Source organism: Anabrus simplex, chromosome 9, assembly GCF_040414725.1.
Source record: "Anabrus simplex isolate iqAnaSimp1 chromosome 9, ASM4041472v1, whole genome shotgun sequence".
Lineage (NCBI taxonomy): Eukaryota > Metazoa > Arthropoda > Insecta > Orthoptera > Tettigoniidae > Anabrus > Anabrus simplex.
Window position 1 is genome coordinate 135,179,791 of NC_090273.1, and position 20,824 is coordinate 135,200,614.

Below are 20,824 nucleotides of genomic sequence, written 5' to 3' on the forward strand. Positions count from 1 at the left end.
GTTAGTGTGCAATCGCTTTACCCCCCGGAGGCCCGGGTTCGATTCCCAGCTCTGCCACGAAATTTGAAAAGTGGTACGAGGGCTGGAACGGCGTCATTCAGCCTCGGGAGGTCAACTGAGTAGAGAAGGGTTCGATTCCCTCCTCAGCCATCCTCGAAGTGGTTTTCCGTGGTTTCCCCACTTCTCTTCCAGACAAATGCCGGGATGGTACCTAACTTAAGGCCACGGCCGCTTCCTTCCCTCTTCCTTATCTATCCCTTACAAACTTCTCATCCCCCCCCCCCCCTACAAGGCCCCTGTTCAGCATAGCAGGTGAGGCCGCCTCCGCGAGGTACTGGTCTTCCTCCCAGTTGTATCCCCTGACCTAAAGTCTGAAGCTCCAGGACACTGTCCTTGAGGCGGTAGAAGTGGGATCCCTCGCTGAGTCGGAGGGAAAAACCAACCCTGGAGGGTAAACGGATTAAGAAAGAAAATAATAGTAATAATAATAAAAAATAAAAATCATAAGAGTGTATATTCTTCTTGAAAACAGGAGAAATAGAAGAGGTAGAAAAAAAGGAAAGAAAAGATTAAGAAAAGTATGGGGTCCATTAATGAATGAAAATTGGGGAGTTCAGACACAGGAAGACCGAAGACCTCTACAAAAATAACGAAACGAAAAGAATGATACAATCAGGAAGGGGAGAATTAAGTTCTTTGGTCACACAATGAGGATGGATAATGCAGGACTCTCAAAACAAATGTTTACAGGAGTAAGAATGACAATCAGTGGATGCAAAGTATAATGAGAGATATCGCAGGTATGACACAGTACAGAACAATTTTCAGGAGATTGATACAAAAAGTCAATGGTTTTCAGGAGAAAGAAAAGAAAAGAATAAATCGTGTTATTTGCTTTACGGACCACTAACTACTTTAACGGTTTTCGGAGACGCCAAAGTGCCGGAATTTAGTCCCGCAGGAGCTGTTTTACGTGCCAGTAAATCTACCGGCACGAGGCTGACCTATTTGAGCACCTTCAATTAACACCGGACTGAGCCAGGATCGAAGCTGACAAGTTGGGGATGAGAAGGCCAGCGCCTCAATCGTCTGAGCCACTCAGCCCGGCGTTGAGAGAGAAAGAAAGAAAAGAAGGAACGGAGTAACATCTGGACAGAAGAGTGAAACAATGAAGATCTATTGGAAAGCAAGAAAGAAAGCGGGAAACAAACCGAAATGAATGCAGTGGAATACTTTACGTAGTACTAAGATGGCCAATGTCGATAAAATAATAATAATAATAATAATAATAATAATAATAATAATAATAATAATAATAATAATAATAATAATAATAATAATAATAATAATAATAAGAGGAAGAAGAAGAAGGAGATCTAGAATGCCTTTCGTTTTGTGGATGCATTCGTTTTTCGATCGATTTGTCGAAACACTTTATCTCCCCTTTGGATGGATTCAAAGGAAGCATTATCTGTACTCCTTGCATGTCGCGTAAGAGGCTTCTAACAGAGGAACAACCAAAGAATCTCTTCTCACCCTCTCGTCTTCTAAGTCGAAAAACGTATCCATGATTCCGTGTAGCGGAGCAACTGTATGAGTGCGATATTTTCCCCTTCTGATAAAATTTAAGAGAGTAGGTTAACTATTTCCACTTTCCATTAAAACAATAATTGCAAGCTCATCAAGCACAGGAAGCCAACAACGGCGCTATTCAGCCAAGCTGGAATAATACTGTGAACGAACTGGAAGGCGCGAGCGTGGTCAATGACTTGTGAACCGCGCTGTGTCTGAACGTACAGAGAGTGAATTAAGGCCCCTTGTGAAGACCAGTAATTGAATTTGCGACCTCATTACCTCAGTGGACGGAGCAGACTGGCTGAAACAACGCTCCAGATCAGTCTCATTTCTAGTGAACACAGGGAGGCGCGCAGCGAACACTCGCGGTTCAATAACAGCGAGAGAACTCTGGAATTGTCGCGGAAAGTCTAGGGGTAATATTCAAACCTCTTTGACTCCCAAAGCCATGTCCTAGACTGAGGTACTAGATAGTGGTAATAGAGGCAAATACAACATGGTATGGGTTGAAAACATAATCGGTGTTTGTATATCACTGTATAATACATATTTTCGTAAGGGTGAACTAAATATGACCCGGTCTAGAAAGCCAAGAATAACGGCCGAGAGGATACGTCCTGCTGACCACATGATACCTCATAATCTGCAGGCCTTCGGGCTGAGCAGCGGTCGCTTGGCAGGCCATGGCCCTTCAGGGCTGTTACGCCATGGGGTTTGGTTTTATAAATTAAATATGAAAGTCCTGAATCAGTCAATTGCGATTTGGGAAATCCGTGTAACAACCGCATTTAGGGCAAATATGTGGCACTCTCACGTGTCTCTGTACCGAAAATAGTTCTTCTCCTTATTCGCTGGAACCATCGAGAACCACATTAAGTCTTGTTACTTTTGGTATTGAACTTTGCTTTCTTTTGAGTCCAGAATTTCCTCATTCTTTCTGAGTCGGCCTGCTTGAATTTCTCTTTCCAAGGGATACAGTGTCTTCTTTTGGATTGTTCGTCTCGGTTTAGACCGTTCGTTACTCTCATTTTTTTTAAAAAATACCTCTCTCTAAGGCGTTTTCCGGTTTAATTTGAAGCACTTGAAAGTCTCGTTTGGTGTTTCTAAACCAAGGCATCGTGGCTTTGGGTTGTGAATCAAATAAGTGGAAGATCCGTTTGAACAACCTGTTTCCGTCTATTCGTTTGAGGTGACCATAAAATCGTACCTACCGTCGGAGCTGCCTGAAGTGGAGTTCTTAATTATTATTATTATTATTATTAAATGTACCCGTGCTTCGCTACGGTACTCTACACTGTATACGGATTTTTCCGTAAATTATTGTAAAGGCAGGGAGTAAGATTACATTACATTGCATGTCTCTTAGCGCTATCCGAGAAACAAAACGGTGAGGAAACCATACGTTGTTTCCGATGTAAGGTAGGCTTTGGGGAAGTTTTGTTGATAATGGTAGGCCACATTTCCTACTGCCATTCACAGTAGAGATGGAGGGTTTTAATTATAAAGGCAGGTCCCTTTTTCTAATCCTAGCCACAATCGAGCTGGAGAGATTTGATTATAATAGAGAAATGCAGTGCTATCTAACGTACCAACAATCGAGATACGACAATACGTCATAGGACCAAAGTAGTTGTGGATCTCTCCAAACTGAACGGCGATTGTGCTATCTGTTTTGTAATACGACTTACCATTTAGCCACCAACTACAACGAAACGAAGGTCTGCACCGTCATTAAAATACATCCATATTTCGGTATTTTCCGGGACAAAAATTTATACGTTAGAACAGTTTGGAATTTTTTCTCAAAAAAAGAGTGTCCAGGTTTCGGGATTAGTACTCGCATACATACGGAGTAATTTAGGAAGAAAGTAATACAGTTAAGGAAGTTGAAATTAATAGAAAATAGGATTATAACTGAGGGCAGCCGGATAGGACAAATATGTAAATACCAAGTGGTGTATTTGAAAATAAAATGCCCCTCAATAAATTGTGATAATTTATGAGCTAGGGATATAAGAAGGCGGTAATAGAGGAGAAATGTATGTGCAGGGATTCTTAAATAAACGGATAAGAAGATGATTTATGGTGTTATTACTTCAGCTAAAAGAGGCAAGGCAAAGGCAAGAAATTAAAGAGGAAAACGGATGTAGAAGAGAAATGGAGTAAAAATTATAGTAAATGCCAGAAAAGAGATTACTGTGAGAAATAATGGGCTACACTCCGCGGTACTGTTCAAATATTAACAACGCCCTTTAGTGCTATTCTTTTTTGCTAGGGGCTTGACGTCGCACCGACACAGATAGGTCTTATGGCGACGATGGGATAGGAAAGCCCTAGGAGTTGGAAGGAAGCGGCCGTGGCCTTAATTAAGGTACAGCCCCAGCATTTGCCTGGTGTGAAAATGGGAAACCACGGAAAACCATTTTCAGGGCTGCCGATAGTGGGATTCGAACCTACTATCTCCCGGATGCAAGCTCACAGCCGCGCGCCTCTACACGCACGGCCAACTCGCCCGGTAAAGTGCTATTCGAGGACGATTGTACCCTCCAACGATATTCCGCCAATATCCCGCAAAATGGCTGATTGACGTCTCATTTGCTTTCTACTCAAGGAACAACCACGAGTTTAGAGGAATGATGACGAAAATGGCAATACGTCACTTCTCTGCTGGCAAGCAGTCAGAAACGTTGCCATGGGAACCTGTAGGTTCGTTGTCAGTCTGTCGGTCACTCAATGCAGATCATGAGACTCGCAGAAAATAGTAATTTTCTCCGTAATTTGAAGAGTAAGCGAAATTATGTACATGAAAGTTGTTTATAATGAAAGGGCGTTTCACATATAGTCCATGGATTTTACAGAAAATCAATAGTATAAGAGAAAATGTATGAACCCCCGTCCATTCAGAGATTCTTAAATAATATGCATATCAAAACCTTCCCCGGGATACGTATACCCTAAATATGAAGTTTGGTAGATATCTATCCATCCGTTTCGCCGTGATGGTGGAACAAACAAACAAACAAACAGACACGAAAAATAAAAACCACTGATACGGTCTTGAGTTGACTTATAACGGATAAATAACTGAAAAACTGGCAAAATAAACGAAATTACAGATAGCGGACCTCCTACAACTTTATACGTAATAATAATAATAATAATAATAATAATAATAATAATGTTACCGGCTTTACGTCCCACTAACTACATTTTAAAGGTTTTCGGAGAAGTGAGGTGTCGGAATTTAGTCCCGCAGGAGTTCTTTTATGTCCCAGTATATCTACCGACACGAGGCTGACATATTTGAGCACCTTCAAATACAATCGGACTGAGCCAGGATCGAACCTGCCAAGTTAGGGTCTCAAAGCCAGTTCCTCAACCTTCTGAGCCACTCAGTCTGGCATTTTTATTATTAATTTGTATTTACCCCTTAGTACCGTTTCCTGACACGAGGTAGGGGATGATCTGAGATGAAATTATATGGAAACTGGGTAAGGAGGTGTAAGGAATCGGCTGTGGCCTATGAATAGGAACTGGAAGTGAAAATGGGAAACCACAGAAAAACATTCCAAGATCAGCCGACGGTGGGGGTCGAACCCACTCGCCTCCCAGATGCGAAGCATTCCTCCACAGCCGTAGCGCGAGAACATGGACGGCCACTCCGATCGGTATAATAATAATAATAATAATAATAATAATAATAATAATAATAATAATAATAATAATAATAATAATAAAGACGCGCTGTATTTCTTCTGCAAGGCTTTCTGGACGCGCTGCTCAATACAAATCGCATGCTCTAGTGATGATCATAAAAGGTAATAAAAACATCTCCAAGAAATATTGTGTTTACTCTTGAACGAGCTATAATTGGATACCTGCACGAGACTTCGCACCTGTAAACAAATTGCGAAAGCTTAAAGGAGGTAAAGACATAAATGGCGTTTGACTTGTAAACAACATTAATTAAATGTAATCTATTTACAGCAACCAGCCATTAGTGAAGTATTATCAATCTCGCACTCTCTCCCAAACGCCACCAGAGCAATCATGGCCAAGTGATAACACCTCCTCTGTACGCAAGCCTCTAGGGTTCACAGCTTGCGAGGATCACGCTTTTCCTTCTCTTTCTTCATGTTATTTGTCCGACATCTGCCATTTCTTGTGCTCAAGAGAACGGGAGATGGTGGTGGTGATTGTTGTTTCAGGAGAAGTACAACTGAGCAAGGTGGGGGTAATTGTTGTTTCAGGAGAAGTACAGCTGAGCAAGGTGGTGGCGATTGTTGTTTTAAGGGGAAGTACATTAGAGCAAGGTGGTAGATTTTGTTGTTTCAAGGGGAAGTGCCTTACAGGAAGGTGGTAGTGATTCTTGTTTTAAGGGAAAGCGCATTACAGCAAGGTGGTAGTGATTCTTGTTTTAAGGGGAAGTACATTACAGCAAGGTGGTAGTGATTCTTGTTTTAAGGGGAAGTACATTACAGCAAGGTGGTGGCGATTGTTGTTTTAAGGGGAAGTACATTAGAGCAAGGTGATAGATTTTGTTGTTTCAAGGGGAAGTGCCTTACAGGAAGGTGGTAGTGATTGTTGTTTCAAGGGGAAGTGCCTTACAGGAAGGTGGTAGTGATTGTTGTTTTAAGGGAAAGCGCATTACAGCAAGGTGGTAGTGATTGTTGTTTTAAGGGGAAGTACATTACGGCAAGGTGGTAGTGATTGTTGTTTTAAGGGGAAGTACATTACAGCAAGGTGGTGGCGATTGTTGTTTTAAGGGGAAGTACATTAGAGCAAGGTGATAGATTTTGTTGTTTCAAGGGGAAGTGCCTTACAGGAAGGTGGTAGTGATTGTTGTTTCAAGGGGAAGTGCCTTACAGGAAGGTGGTAGTGATTGTTGTTTTAAGGGAAAGCGCATTACAGCAAGGTGGTAGTGATTGTTGTTTTAAGGGAAAGCGCATTACAGCAAGGTGGTAGTGATTGTTGTTTTAAGGGGAAGTACATTACGGCAAGGTGGTAGTGATTCTTGTTTTAAGGGGAAGTACATTACAGCAAGGTGGTAGTGATTCTTGTTTTAAGGGGAAGTACATTACAGCAAGGTGGTAGTGATTCTTGTTTTAAGGGGAAGTACAGTACAGCAAGGTGGTAGTGATTCTTGTTTTAAGGGGAAGTACATTACAGCAAGGTGGTAGTGATTCTTGTTTTAAGGGGAAGTACATTACAGCAAGGTGGTAGTGATTGTTGTTTTAAGGGGAAGTACATTACAGCAAGGTGGTAGTGATTCTTGTTTTAAGGGGAAGTAGATTACAGGAAGGTGGTAGTGATTCTTGTTTTAAGGGGAAGTAGATTACAGGAAGGTGGTAGTGATTCTTGTTTTAAGGGGAAGTAGATTACAGGAAGGTGGTAGTGATTCTTGTTTTAAGGGGAAGTACATTACAGCAAGGTGGTAGTGATTGTTGTTTTAAGGGGAAGTACATTACAGCAAGGTGGTAGTGATTGTTGTTTTAAGGGGAAGTACATTACAGCAAGGTGGTAGTGATTGTTGTTTCAAGGGGAAGTACATTACGGCAAGGTGGTAGTGATTGTTGTTTTAAGGGGAAGTAGATTACAGGAAGGTGGTAGTGATTCTTGTTTTAAGGGGAAGTAGATTACAGGAAGGTGGTAGTGATTCTTGTTTTAAGGGGAAGTACATTACAGCAAGGTGGTAGTGATTGTTGTTTTAAGGGGAAGTACATTACAGCAAGGTGGTAGTGATTGTTGTTTTAAGGGGAGGTGCGACTGGGCAAGGTGATAGGAATTGTTGTTTTAAGGGGAAGTACAACTGAGTAAGGTGGTGGTGATGTTTTTAAGGGGAAGTACTACTCAGCAAGGTGGTGGTGATTGTTGTTTTAAGAGTTAGTATAAAGTGGACATTAGCGGAATTCCGAACTTCCGCTGCGGGCGAAACATCCAGAAAGAGTCGTACACTATAAAGGACCTTCGCTCTCAGCTCATTTGAAAATAATACCATGTTGCATTCACTGTCCTCTTCTTACAGGGAGGTTTAAATAATAGTTGGATTTATTCGCAGTGTTAAAAAGGTAGTCAAAACATAGCTCCAAGGTACAGCAGCTAGTAAGCAGGTAGGCTATTAGGTTATTCTGTTTATTAGTTTAATGTACCCTAGTATTATAAATAGTTGACATTCGACATTCTAGCCTTCCCTAAGAGTTATGCTCATGACTATTCAGGATTGCCTTTTTTACATTGGGAAGAACCGCTCAGTATTCTCTCAGTTCGTATTTTGGATCATTGCACAAGACTTCAGTAATCGAATCACGAGATCACTGGTGTACGTAGACACTGTGTGAGCCGACTGACGCAATAACTTTAAAAGATGTTGAATCAGAAAACCATGAATACAGTGAAATTTCCAAGTTCTTCGAAATCATCTAAGAACAGACTAGGCAAATCATTGTTAGGGAATATGCCACCTGGGCGACAGCCTTAAATGCAGATCATTGATGACTGAACTGCACAGGTATTATTTCATCTAATTCTATATGCTTATTTAATGAATTTATCAATGTATGTGTGTGAGGGGGGGGGGGAGCTTTGTAACATCGAAACTTGATGCGAAGAGGTAACTGCACGAGAAGCCTGAATCTGAAAGCTGGATGCGGCATAGGTAAGCAGTTCATAGAACGAAGCCCAGATGGAAGCAGCAAGCAATGAATGCTGTTGCAGCTGTCTATCACTTACAGGATCGGTGACTCTGATGTGCCGTGAGTCGGATCACTGTATCGGAAAGAATCGAATAGCAATTTAGATTAACTCTCTACACCAACATGGTGATTTGATTCTACTGTTCTTCAGCTAAGCACAAGCTACCAAAACATGCCAGTAAGTTTTATATAGCTGTTATATCACCTTTGCTTCGATCTGTGAAGGCAACCGCGTACGAAACCTGGTTAATATACAACTGCCATACTTTAACAATGGGCCAACCCGGATATCCTGGACCAGCCACGACATTTGATATTAACGTACCATCTCAGGTCAGTCCAATTATTTTTGACAAATTACACCATGCTGTATACAAGGATTTCCGTTACTCCCACGATTTACAGATGTTTTAATATGAACACGACACAACTACAGCAACTGATTCTTCTTGCCTGCGCTGGAATTTCTACTGTGCCTATTATTTCGGTCTCCGGACGTAAAACGCAATGCTTTGGTATGTCACAGCCAACAGCAACTGTGCTCTACACTAATCAGGAATTGAATGTGAGAGACCTAGAAGAGTAAGGAAGAAACTGGGTAAAGGGAATCGAATTACTTGTAACGAATAATTCTACTTCTAATCGTTACTTTTTACAAAATATAATTTTGATATAAATATGTATTACTGCATGTGATAAAATATGTGACGGAACTGTAACCATAGCAACCGTGCAGGCTATGTCTTATGGCTGCTTGCCATCTGAAATTAGCAGCCGCTGATGGATGGCCATGACCGAGAGACATATTTATAATAATTTGATTTTCGAAAAAGGAAAAGTGGTTTATTTTTTACTCGCAATTTACTTCTTGAAATGACACTGTAATAGTTACATTCTAGTAATCGACATACTGCACATCGCATTGAAGTAGAACCGGGAAAAAAATTGGTGGCAGGCTGTCGCTATTGTAATGGCCGCAAGGTTATGAGGATTTCATAGACTTACTTATTAAATAGTTTTCGCTGTTTCAGCCAACCTCCAACTGAGCGCGCGCGAGTCAACATAACACAGAGTATGCGTGAGACGTCATGAATTTTGCCGTAATTTGAAGCACTATTTCATGAAAACTATATTTCAAATTTTCAATTTTGTTTTTGCAATAGGTATCCTGCTCTTTTAGCTGTTAATTGAGACATTAAACATAATCTTAACTTAAATACACTAGGAGATATACGAGTTCTACTCAAACACTGAAAGCGTCCTAATTTTTTTCTTTCCATGCACCCGTTGTCGAGGAAAGTAAGTCTACGTCAAAAGTGATGAAAATGAAAATCCACAGCCTGTTTCCAGCCAGTGACCGAGTTAGGAATGGAAAGAATGAGGCTCCAATCTAGCGGCGAGGATAGGAATTGTGCCGGCTGTCGAAGCCTGTCATACTCTTCTGGGGCAATGATTAATGACTGACAGATGAAATGAAATGATATCGGAGAGTGTTGCTGGAATGAAAGCTGACAGGGAAAACCGAAGTACCTGGAAGAAAACCTTCGCTTTGTCGAGCACAAATCTCACATGGAGTGACCGAGATTTGAACCACGGAACCCAGCGGTGAGGGGCAGGCGCAATACTGCCTGAGCCACGGAGGCACACAGTTAAAAGTGATGAAGATAATTCGTCCAGTTCTACTACAGCAGAACCAGTAGCTGCATAAGGTTATTCCTTACCTCTCTGCTAATTCCAGTGACATCATACCTATCCTACAATATATTTTACAATATAATAAGAAGTTTAACTATTACAACACATTCACTGTACATTGCGAATTCTTCCGTGATTTTCTTTTAAATTCTATCGCTCCTATTACTGGAATCTTAGGGGCCTGCGAAAATAACTGAGACGCGGGCCGTATGGGCGTCCACTTTATTTCATCCCTTAATTATTTAATTACTGTAGTATACACTAGCATAACACTATTAAGGGAATACAAACAAGAGGAACACTAATGTTTTTCCGTAAATATTACTGCAGTTGCAAAGGAAAACTGTACACAATTCCCGATATTTTTAAGTTTCGTGCCGTACGAACAGTAATAACGGAGATATTTAAGATTATTACATTTTTCAAAAATTTCCAAATATCTTCTGAAAAATTAGTTCTGTCAGTACTTTAGAATAATTATAGAAAATTTATTTTTCACTCTTTTATGTCTGGTGTAGATAATCATGAATGTAGGTTTTAACATAAATATGTCTTAGAGCTGGAGGTCATCCGAAAATTTGTAATGAAATAATGTCATGTAACAAAATGTGTGAGGTGAGGTTACCTAGCAACAGGACCTTGAGAGCCGCGCAGGCCCTGGAGCTGTATGTCATGGCCATCCATCAACACTTCACATCACAGTCTGCATGGTTGCTAGGTAAGATCGCATCACGCATATTATTGGAAGTCATAGTTATGATCATTTGATTTTCCCAAAGGGAAATTGAATTATATTTTCTTATTACCAAGTCCATCAATGGCGAACATTGTTGTTCGGTAGTCATGGTAACGAACCTGCTGCCGATGGTGAAGGTTGTGACTTTTTTTTTTTTGCTATTTGCTTTACGTCGCACCGACACAAATAGGTCTTATGGCGACCATGGGACAGGTAAAGCCTAGGACTGGGAAGGAAGCAGCCGTGGCTTTAATTAAGGTACAGCCTCAGCATTTGCCTGGTGTGAAAATGGGAAACCACGGAAAACCATCTTCAGGGCTGCCGACAGTGGGGTTCGAACCCACTATCTCCCGGATGCGAGCTCACAACTGCGCGCCCCTAACCGCACGGCCAACTCGCCCGGTGGTTGTGACTTTTATAAGCAGAGAAACCGCGTGGTCACAGGTCCTTATTGATTCGTAAGATAATAAAGATGACTATCGAAAGAACGTGAATGAGGGTAAATGGAATAATAAAGGAGTTTGAAAGCCTGGTTCTTGAATTCTTTAATTGGCGATGGCCTACAATTAGGGCCGGTGACTGGATTCTCGGGCCCCTAAATCCCAGTCCACTCCTCACTTAATTTAGACCACAACTGCGAGCTAGCAGGTTATTTTATAACCAAGACACCTGATTATCAGCCCCTGGCGGCGGAGTTTGCACCAAAAATTGGTGCAGAAATTTGTATCGGTGCAAACGTTTGTGATGCTAATTTGATGCAAAAGCGATAACGGATGAACCGATTTAACACCAATGAAAAATGCAGCAAAACTATACCACAATTACACCACAGACATATTTTCCCCATTATTTTACACTATTTTTTACACCAATAAAGTCGGTGCAAAAGAAGTGACATTTTACACCAAAAACGAAGTACATTAATCAGACAATTTCTGCACCAATTTCGTGCCAAAAACACACCAAAGTTTTTCTCCCAACCTTCTTTGTTGTCAACAACACTGTTGAACAGAATTTGCTTCAAAAATGCTCCAAAGTTACACCAAGGATTTGGGTGCATTTGTGGAATCAACTTGATGTCATTTTAGTGCAAAATTTGTGCATTTTTCTTAGTATTTGCCCCACAAATATAATGGTTCAAAACTGGTGTAATGTTGGCGTATTTTTGGTGTATCTTTGAAGCAAGCATTGTGGTACATTCGTGGCGTAACTTTAGTGCCTTTTTTTGGTTTTTTTTTTTCAAAATTAGTCATATTCTTTCGCATTTACCCCAAAAATATAGTACAAAATTGGTAACAACAACGCTAACGCCATACTTCTCTGCTGCACACTGACACACGCTGTACCTTGATTTGATTTTTTCACTTTTTAAACAACAAAAGTTTGTATTCTTATTGGCATTTACTTTAATTTTTTAAAGTCTCTTTTGGTCTTTGGCCCCCTGCGGGCCCGGGCCCTTTGGCATTTGCCCCTTCTTCCCCCCTTATCGCCGGCCCTGCTTACAATGTCCTGAGTCCCTAAAATTATCAGCAATAACATTCTTTGTCATTAGCCGAGGTGCTCTGTCTCTTCTGCTGCTAGCCATCTCCGTTTGATGGCGTTACTGCTGCCATTATCCAAAAGCTAGCCCATCAAGAACGGGTACGACAGCTAGTTTCGGAATCACGATCGACAGCAATAAGAGGTCCCATGACAACCTTGTATAAAGTAGACCTTGGCGCAAGTGAATTCACTCCACCTAACCTATCCATTGTTTGAAGTCAACTATGCGATAATCTTCATTGTTTTTTAAACCAAAGAATGACTTTCAATCTGCTCTTATTTGGAACTTCCGCCATGCTTGCATGTTTAACAAGGCCACCTGCTAGAAGAAAGGTCGTACGGATATCCGCTCCCACTGGCAGCTGTTCTGAATATCCACACTCCGAAACTCTGCCCCTGCAGTGAAAGCGTGCAGCCTCGTTCCACACTCACAGTGAGGTGTTTTATCTTAAAGAAGTCAACTCCTCCTTTAACGCTATTAAGCCCAAGGGCAAGTGTAAATTTCCTTATTTGCAGTTACAAAAAAAATATTTAATCCTCTTATCTTTGAAAGAGATTTCCTTAAAGGGAAGTGACGCAAACACAGCGAGCAGCTTCTCTTTCAGTTCAAAAAAGAAGATACTTGCCTTGTTACTTTATACAAGTATCTCTTTAAACAGGAAGTATTGCCGGGCTGAGTGGCTCAGACGGTTAAGGCGCTGGCCTTCTGACCCCAACTTGGCAGGTTCGATCCTGGCTCAGTCCAGTGGTATTTGAAGGTGCTCAAATACGTCAGCCTCGTGTCGGTAGATTTACTGGCACGTAAAAGAACTCCTGAGGGACTAAATTCCGGCACCTCGGCGTCTCCCAAAACCGTAAAAGAGTAGTTAGTGGGACGTAAAACAAATAACATTAATTATTAAAACAGGAAGTATGTATTTATATTGAGTAAATACATTTTTGTTTTCAAAGTTGAAAGAACCTGCTTTTCATTCCAGTTTCTCATCGACAGAAAAACTTAGGCCTAAATGTTATGAGATGTGAGACGTAATTCTTGTAACATTCGTAAAATTAAACTAAAACAAAGCAAACCCCATGACGCAACAGCCCCGAAAGACCATGACCCTCCAAACGATCGCTGCTCAGCCCGAAGGCCTGCAGATTACGAAGTGTCACCTGGCCAGTACGACGAATCCTCTCAACCGGGAAGACAATATAATACCTAATCTAAAATAATTTGTTCAAAAATAATAAAATAATTTGTTCAAAAATTATAAAACAATACAAAAACATTACATTTTTTGCCTTTTTTTCGTAGAAAAATCTGGTAATGACAGTTCTTCTCTCACACTAGTGGTTTCATCGGTGGATGTCCATGGCAGATCTATCTAAGATTCCTGAAATAAGGATTCACTTAGAAATGACCAGTCCAAATTTTCGGAAGTTGAACCGACAGAAATTCACACACTGAATCTTTACAAGTCATTTTTTCGGTGGAAAGTCCACCCCTTATATTGATCGTTCAAAATGAAAAGGAATGTAATAAATGACGAGTAATTGACGCCTTCAAAAGCTGTTACTTGGCAGTAAGTAGAAATTTCCTCGTACAAGTCACTTGTCACCACGGACGCTATTATGAATTACAGCAAGATCCATAGTTAAACCGCTCGACCAGTGTCAGAAAATAAATAAAACAATAAAACTAATTTCATGATTTATCCGCTATGAAAAGATTTTTTAAAAACTTCTGCAGATGTCGAGTTTCGGGGATTCTACTATCTAATAAAAATAGTCTATTCCTCGAATGTCCGACTCGTTGGCTGAATGGTCCGCGTACTGGCCTTCGGTTCAGAGAGTCCCGGGTTCGATTCCCGGCCTGGTCGGGGATTTTAATCGCTTCTGATTAATTCTTCTGGCTCGGGGACTGGGTGTATATGTCCGTCCCAACAGTCTCCTCATCATATTCAGACAACATACTGCATTACCAACCACCACAGAAACATCCCTGCATATAGGGTTGGCGTCAGGAAGGGCATCCGGCCGTAAAACAGGGCCAAATCCACACGTGTTATGCAGTTCGCACCCGATACCCCACAGGTGTGGGAAAAGCGGTAGAAAAAGTCTCTTCCTCGAATATGACATTACTTCCCCAATAATGTAAAAACTCCCCATTTACGTCTGATTTAATCCGCTTCCGACCGTAAAGAAAACTTTGTCCTTGCGATTTTTTTGTTAGAATAGGCTTTGCGTCGTACCGACACAGATAGGTCTTATGGCGACGATTGGATAGGAAAAGGCTAGGAGTGGGAGGGAAGCGACCGTACAACTCCTGGTGTGAAAATGTGAACCCACGCAAAAACTATCTTCAGGGCTGCCGACAGTGGGATTCGACTCACTGTCTCCCGAATGCAAGGTGATGAGCTATGTGACCCAAACATCGCGGCCACTTGCTCGTCCTTGCGATATTAAACTGTTAACACTGCACACTGAGAAGGACTCCCACGAGTTCTTTATTGTTCACGTGTTAACTTCCTTACGACTACTTTTGAAGACATTAACCTGGGAAATACAGAGAAAGGAAGACAAGAAAAAACATAGAACTCACGCAGATCATGGGAAACCAAACCTGCGAAGTAATGAAAAGGAATGCGGAACGAAGAGATGAAGGCTGCAGCAACGAGGTAAAACCTTTTAAGTGATGATGATGATGAATTATGTTCCTAAATGTTTAGAAATCTTAATAGTCTTTGGATGCGAAACTAGAAAACACATCATACCCAGATGTTTCTTCCTTCCTTTTCTTTTTCTCCTTTCTTTCTTTCTTACCCGGCGTCGGATAAGTTGTACTTGGTTGAGTACTCGATAAAGGAGCGTGGTCGAGAGAACAAACCGTTATTTCAAAGAAGTAGTTCTCTTCTAGGTGGTCGCTGTCAGTCTTCCTTCAACACAATGGACCAGAACTCCGGACTTCTTTCAGCTACTGTTCTAAAGAGATGCATTTTATTTATAGTGTTGTAAAAGTAATCCTCAAGACATTCTAAAATACCCTATTATACTAAGTTAAGCTATTAAAGAAATGTGAAGAAGCTTCACTTGTTGACAAGGAATAGCGGTGGTTTAGAACACCAGGCATCTTTTATGCGCATGTTACTACTGCTAAATAGTGAAGTCTTCGGTCATTAGGAAGTGGTATCACGACACAGTCTTATTCTTCTGATACTGTCTTCCAACCATCATGGGGTTGTTGTTGTTGTTGTTGTTATTATACGGGTCATCAGTGTCCATGGACCGGTCTGATGTAGCCATCCACGGCACCCTATCCTGTGCTAACTTTTTCATTTCTACGTAACTACTGCATCTACTCTAATCTGCTTGCCATATTCATACCCTGGTCTACGCCGACCGTTCTTCCCATCTACACTTCCCTCAAAAACTAAATGAACAAGTCCTGGTGTCTTAACATGTGTCCTATCATTTTGTCTCTTCTTTCTTAATTTTCTTTCTTAATCTGTTTACCCTCCAAGGTTGTTTTTTCCCTCGGACTCAGCGAGGGATCCCACCTCTACCGCCTCAAGGGCAGTGTCCTGTAGCGTGAAACATTGGGTCGGGGGATACAACTGGGGAGAATGACCAGTATCTCGCCCAAGCGGCCTCACCAGCTATGCTGAACAGGGGCCTTGGTGGAGGGTGGAAAGATTGAAAAGGAGAGACAAGGAAGAGGGAAGGAAGCGGCCGTGGCCTTAAGTTAGGTACCATCCCGGCATTTGTCTGGAGGAGAAGTGGGAAACCACAGAATATCTCTTCCAAGATGGCTGAGGTGGGACTCGAACCCACCTCTACTCAGTTGACCTCCCGAGGCTGAGTGGACCCCGTTCCAGCCCTCGTACCACTTTTCAAATTTCGTGGCAGCTAGTCACACTAACCATTTCACCAAATATGTAGTTCTCCTCTCACCAAATCGATTCAGCATCTTTTCATTTGTGAATCGATCTATCCATCGCACCTTCAGTATTCTTCTGTAACACCACACTTCAAAAGCTTATATTCTCTTTCTTTATGAGCTAGTCGTACACGTTTTATTTCCATACAATGCCACGCTCCAGACGAAAGTAATCAAAAATATCTTTCTAATCCCTATATCAGTGTTCGAAGTGAGCAAATTTCCTTTCTCAAGAAAGGCTTTCCTTGCTTGTGCTACGATACATTTTATGCCGCCCCTACTTCTGCCATAGTTTTACTGCCCAATTAACAATGTTCATCTACTTCCTTTAGGACTTCATTTCCTAATCCAGTATTTCCTGCATCAGTCGACTTCGTTTTAGATTCATTTATTTTCATCTCGTACTCCTTCTCCAAGACTGTGTCCATACCATTCAGGAATTTCTCTACATCTTCTGCAAACTCACATAAAGTAACATCACCAGCAAATCTCCAAGTTTTTATTTCCTCTGCTTGGATTATAATTCCCTTTCGAAATTCCTCTTTGATTTCCTTTACTGTCTCAAAAAATAAGTAAATCGCGCAGTTCGAATTTTTTTTTTGCTAGTTGCTTTACGTCGCACCGACACAGATAGGTCTTATGGCGACGATGGGACAGGGAAGGGCTAGGAGTGGGAAGGAAGCGGCCGTGGCCTTAATTAAGGTACAGCCCCAGCATTTACTTGGTGTGAAAATGGGAAACCACGGAAAACCATCTTCAGGGCTGCCGACAGTGGGGTTCGAACCTACTATCTCCCGAATATTGGATACTGGCCGCACTTAAGCGACTGCAGCTATCGGGCTCGGTGTTCGAATTTGTCATGGCGGTGCTCCGGATAAACGGGCTGCCTGACCGAGGCGGTAAAAGCGTGCTCGGTTCGACCGGAAAGACGTGGGTTCGATTCACCGTCAGCAAGTCGAAACATTTAAGAAGCGAAATTTTCACTTCCTGAAGTGCACATGGCCCTGAGGTTCACTTATCCTACACCAAAAATGAGTACCAGGTTAATTCCTGGGCGCAAAGGCGGCCCGGCGTAGAGCTAACCACTGTACTCCAACAAGTGCCGAGGTTACGGATAGTGAAAGCCTTTACCTTCCACACCTCCAGGGGCCTTCACGACCTGTACGGAGATGACTTTGCTTTTGGTACTCCGGATAACCTTACTTTTTGTCACTTTGAAATTTTTGTCACATACTGTAGTCCCGCTGGCCGATTTTCTTGCCCCGAGACCACATCCTAACACATCCATACCAATGGTCGTTTCTCCTCTTAATTTTCCGATGTTGACAACCCTTCTTTATCACTAGCGACGTCGTCTGTTTGATTTCTAACCTATCCTCGGCGAAAGGTGAACAGAAGTTTAACCCGATGATGTCTGAATTCATCATACTACCAAGTTCCATTGCAATCAGTCCGGTCCAACTCGAGCATTACAAAGACAGGAAAAGCTAGATGTCGTCAATGGGACCGTTTGAACGAAAGTACTGTAATATAGTGAAATTACCTGGAGATGCCGTCGCCTCTGGTCGTCGCTGTCCATATCCAGCAGCTCGTCGATGTCTACTTCCACCTCGCGCGTCTTGGAGTTCTCCTGTAACAGAAGAGAAAATTGTTAGTAACATGGTCGTTACAATGTGAAAGTGGGAGACATATAGAATCTAGAAAGCACTGAAAATCATATGAACAATACAGAGGGGTCGGAATCTACGTAAACCGGGTATATGAGCGTTAGAGGGTTGGCCATACTGATAAATAATTTGAAAAAATAATTTGATATCTCACACTGTTGTCATTTCATCAGGTGCTGAATTTAGCCAATCAGATCACTACGCGGGCGAATTCAAATGGTCTTTGCCCGGCAGTGTTGCAAAATCTGAATGTGGCTTAAGATATCGATGTCGAGAAATCAGCATCAAGCAGCATCAGTGGGTTTCTGCTGGTGTCACCGTGGCGTACTTGGTAGATTATGGTGCGATCCTGTCAGCTTGGAGGCCCATATTCAAATACCTCCCATGGCGAAGTTTTTTCTTCGATTCGTGCCGCTCTTAGGCCGTGTGCAGATTTTGCAACACCGCCTCGCAAAGCCCATTTGAATTCACCCGCGAAGCGATCTGATTGGCTAACTTCAGCAGGTGACAATATGACTATGGCGCGAGATTCCAAATTACTTTGTCAAATTATTTATCAGTATGGCCAACCCTCTAGAGTTCAAATACCCGAATCACGTTGTTCCCGACCACCCTGTATATTACGCAACGAGCCTATAATGGCATTTATTAAGGCGCGAATTTCATAGTTTTCATGCGAGCATATTAATTACCATTAGAGGCAAAATGCGTACCACAACCGACTGCCTGTTTTGAGTTTTTACAATATACCATACCTTGTTACTTCATTGGCAATGAAACAATGACCATTGAGTTTATTCTCGAATACTGCGACAGATGACAGGCATATTGATCGCAAATGTTCCCGACTAGTTCAACATATGGCAGGCACTGAGCCGGACTACGGTTTCAACATTTTAACCTCAAAACAAGTCACATTAAAACCTATGAGTGTTTCAGACTAGTTCAACAGATGGCATACACGAAGGAAGATTGTGGTTTGGAGAATTTAATTTCAAAGCAAGACACATTGAAACACAGGGGGTGAAATTAATTTTCCTTCCGTTCACGAACTACGCACAAGAATTTTCATACACTTCCCTTGATTTTTTGGCAATAAATTGTTAGTAACATTCAACGCTTCTGCCGCCAATTTCCGGCGGTGTTGGCGGTTTAAAATCAGTGTCACTTTCAAAGCTCGCGCTTGCTATTTTGGATTGCTGGTTTCAAGGCTCGAGGATTGTTCCACGATACCGGATATGGATATTTGGAAATCGATAGTGGGAATAACAACAGTACTTTACTGTACCAGGTGGCCCTCCAGCCCCGTACTTTCTACGCACAAGTGTCCCGTGCATTTCAGTGATGAATGGGATGCCTAATCGCTGTTTTACAAAGGATGTGAAAGTCTTTTTTTTACATTTTGAATTTACGTCGCAATGACACAGATTGGTTTTATGGCGACGATGGGACAGGAAAGGTCTAGGAGTCGGTAGCGGCCGTAACCTTAATTAAGGTACAGCCCCAGCATTCGCCTGGCGTGAAACTTAGAAACCACCGAAAATCATCTTCATGGTTACCGACCGAAATCACTATCTTTCGAATGCAAGTTCACAACTATGTGGTTCAGACCGCGGAGCCATCTCGCTTAGTAACAGAAAATGCATTTATGCTATCTTCGTCCTTTCGCACTCAATATGAAGTTACTACTACTACTACTACTACTACTAATAATAATAATAATAAAAATAACACAGTGCATTCATGAAGAGATTTTGGGAGGATAAGAAGGAACAAACCATCAAACCAACTAACAAGTTCAAACGCGCTCTATGAATGGGCATAACGAAGAAAGAAAGAAAGAATTAATAATAATAATAATAATAATAATAATAATAATAATAATAATAATAATAATAATAATAATAATAACAGCGGATGGACGACTCTCGATGGACAAAACGCAGTTTTAACAATGTCGGCTAAAAATCAAAATCAACAATTCCCTGGTACGTTAAAGTCAAGAAAGACCTCAAGGCCTACGATCAGATGACGCGCACAAACGAGACGTTTTCAGAACAAGTATTGTAACTTTAGGGACTTGCCGAGACGAGAAAAGGACAGCTGGTGCAAAGTGGTCGGATGAAAGCCGTGCTCGACACAGCGAGCTAATGAAAACCTGCTGGGTCAATCGAAAATTGAATAAAAGCCAGAATTTATAATGTAACTTATTGTGGTCCCTAGTTTGCCGACTGGCAAATAAATAAATAAATAAATAAATAAATAAATAAATAAATAAATAAATAAATAAATAAATAAATAAATAAATAAATAAATAAATAAATAAATAAATAAATAAATAAATAAATGTCCACCTCTGTGGTGTAGTGGTTAGCGTGATTAGCTGCCACCCCCGGAGGCCCGGGTTCGATTCCCGGCTCTGCCACGAAATTTGAAAAGTGGTACGAGGGCTGGAACGGGGTCCACTCAGCCTCGGGAGGTCAAATGAGTAGAGGTGGGTTCGATTCCCACCTCAGCCATCCTGGAAGTGGTTTTCCGTGGTTTCCCACTTCTCCTCCAGGCGAATGCCGGGATGGTACCTAACTTAAGGCCACGGCCGCTTCCTTCCCTATCCCTTCCAATCTTCCCATCCCTCCACAAGGCCCCTGTTTAGCATAGCAGGTGAGGCCGCCTGGGCGAGGTACTGGTCATTCTCCCCAGTTGTATCCCCCGACCCAGAGTCTGAAGCTCCAGGACAGTGCCCTTGAGGCGGTAGAGGTGGGATCCCTCGCTGAGTCCGAGGGAAAAACCGAACCTGGTGGGTAAACAGATGATGATGATGATGATGATGAAATAAATAAATAAATAAATAAATAAATAAATAAATAAATAAATAAATAAATAAATAAATATTTTTCTTCTACCGATTTACCTCACACCTATAGGGTCGTGGATGCGAACTGTGTGGCTTATGTGGATTTGGCCCTGTTTTACAGCGGGATGCCCTACCTGACGCCAA

The 20,824-nt window shown here is 41.7% G+C and overlaps 1 protein-coding gene across 2 annotated transcripts in view; it reads right to left on the reverse strand.

Annotated features, from left to right (window-relative positions):
- LOC136881079 (protein phosphatase 1 regulatory subunit 14B) overlaps positions 1–20,824 on the reverse strand; it is a 630,712-nt gene that overhangs the window by 40,174 nt on the left and 569,714 nt on the right. For both annotated transcript variants that reach the window (XM_067153697.2, XM_067153698.2), the window contains exon 3: positions 17,703–17,789. In XM_067153697.2, coding sequence (XP_067009798.1) covers positions 17,703–17,789 — 87 coding nt within the window. The remainder of the gene's footprint in view (positions 1–17,702; positions 17,790–20,824) is intronic.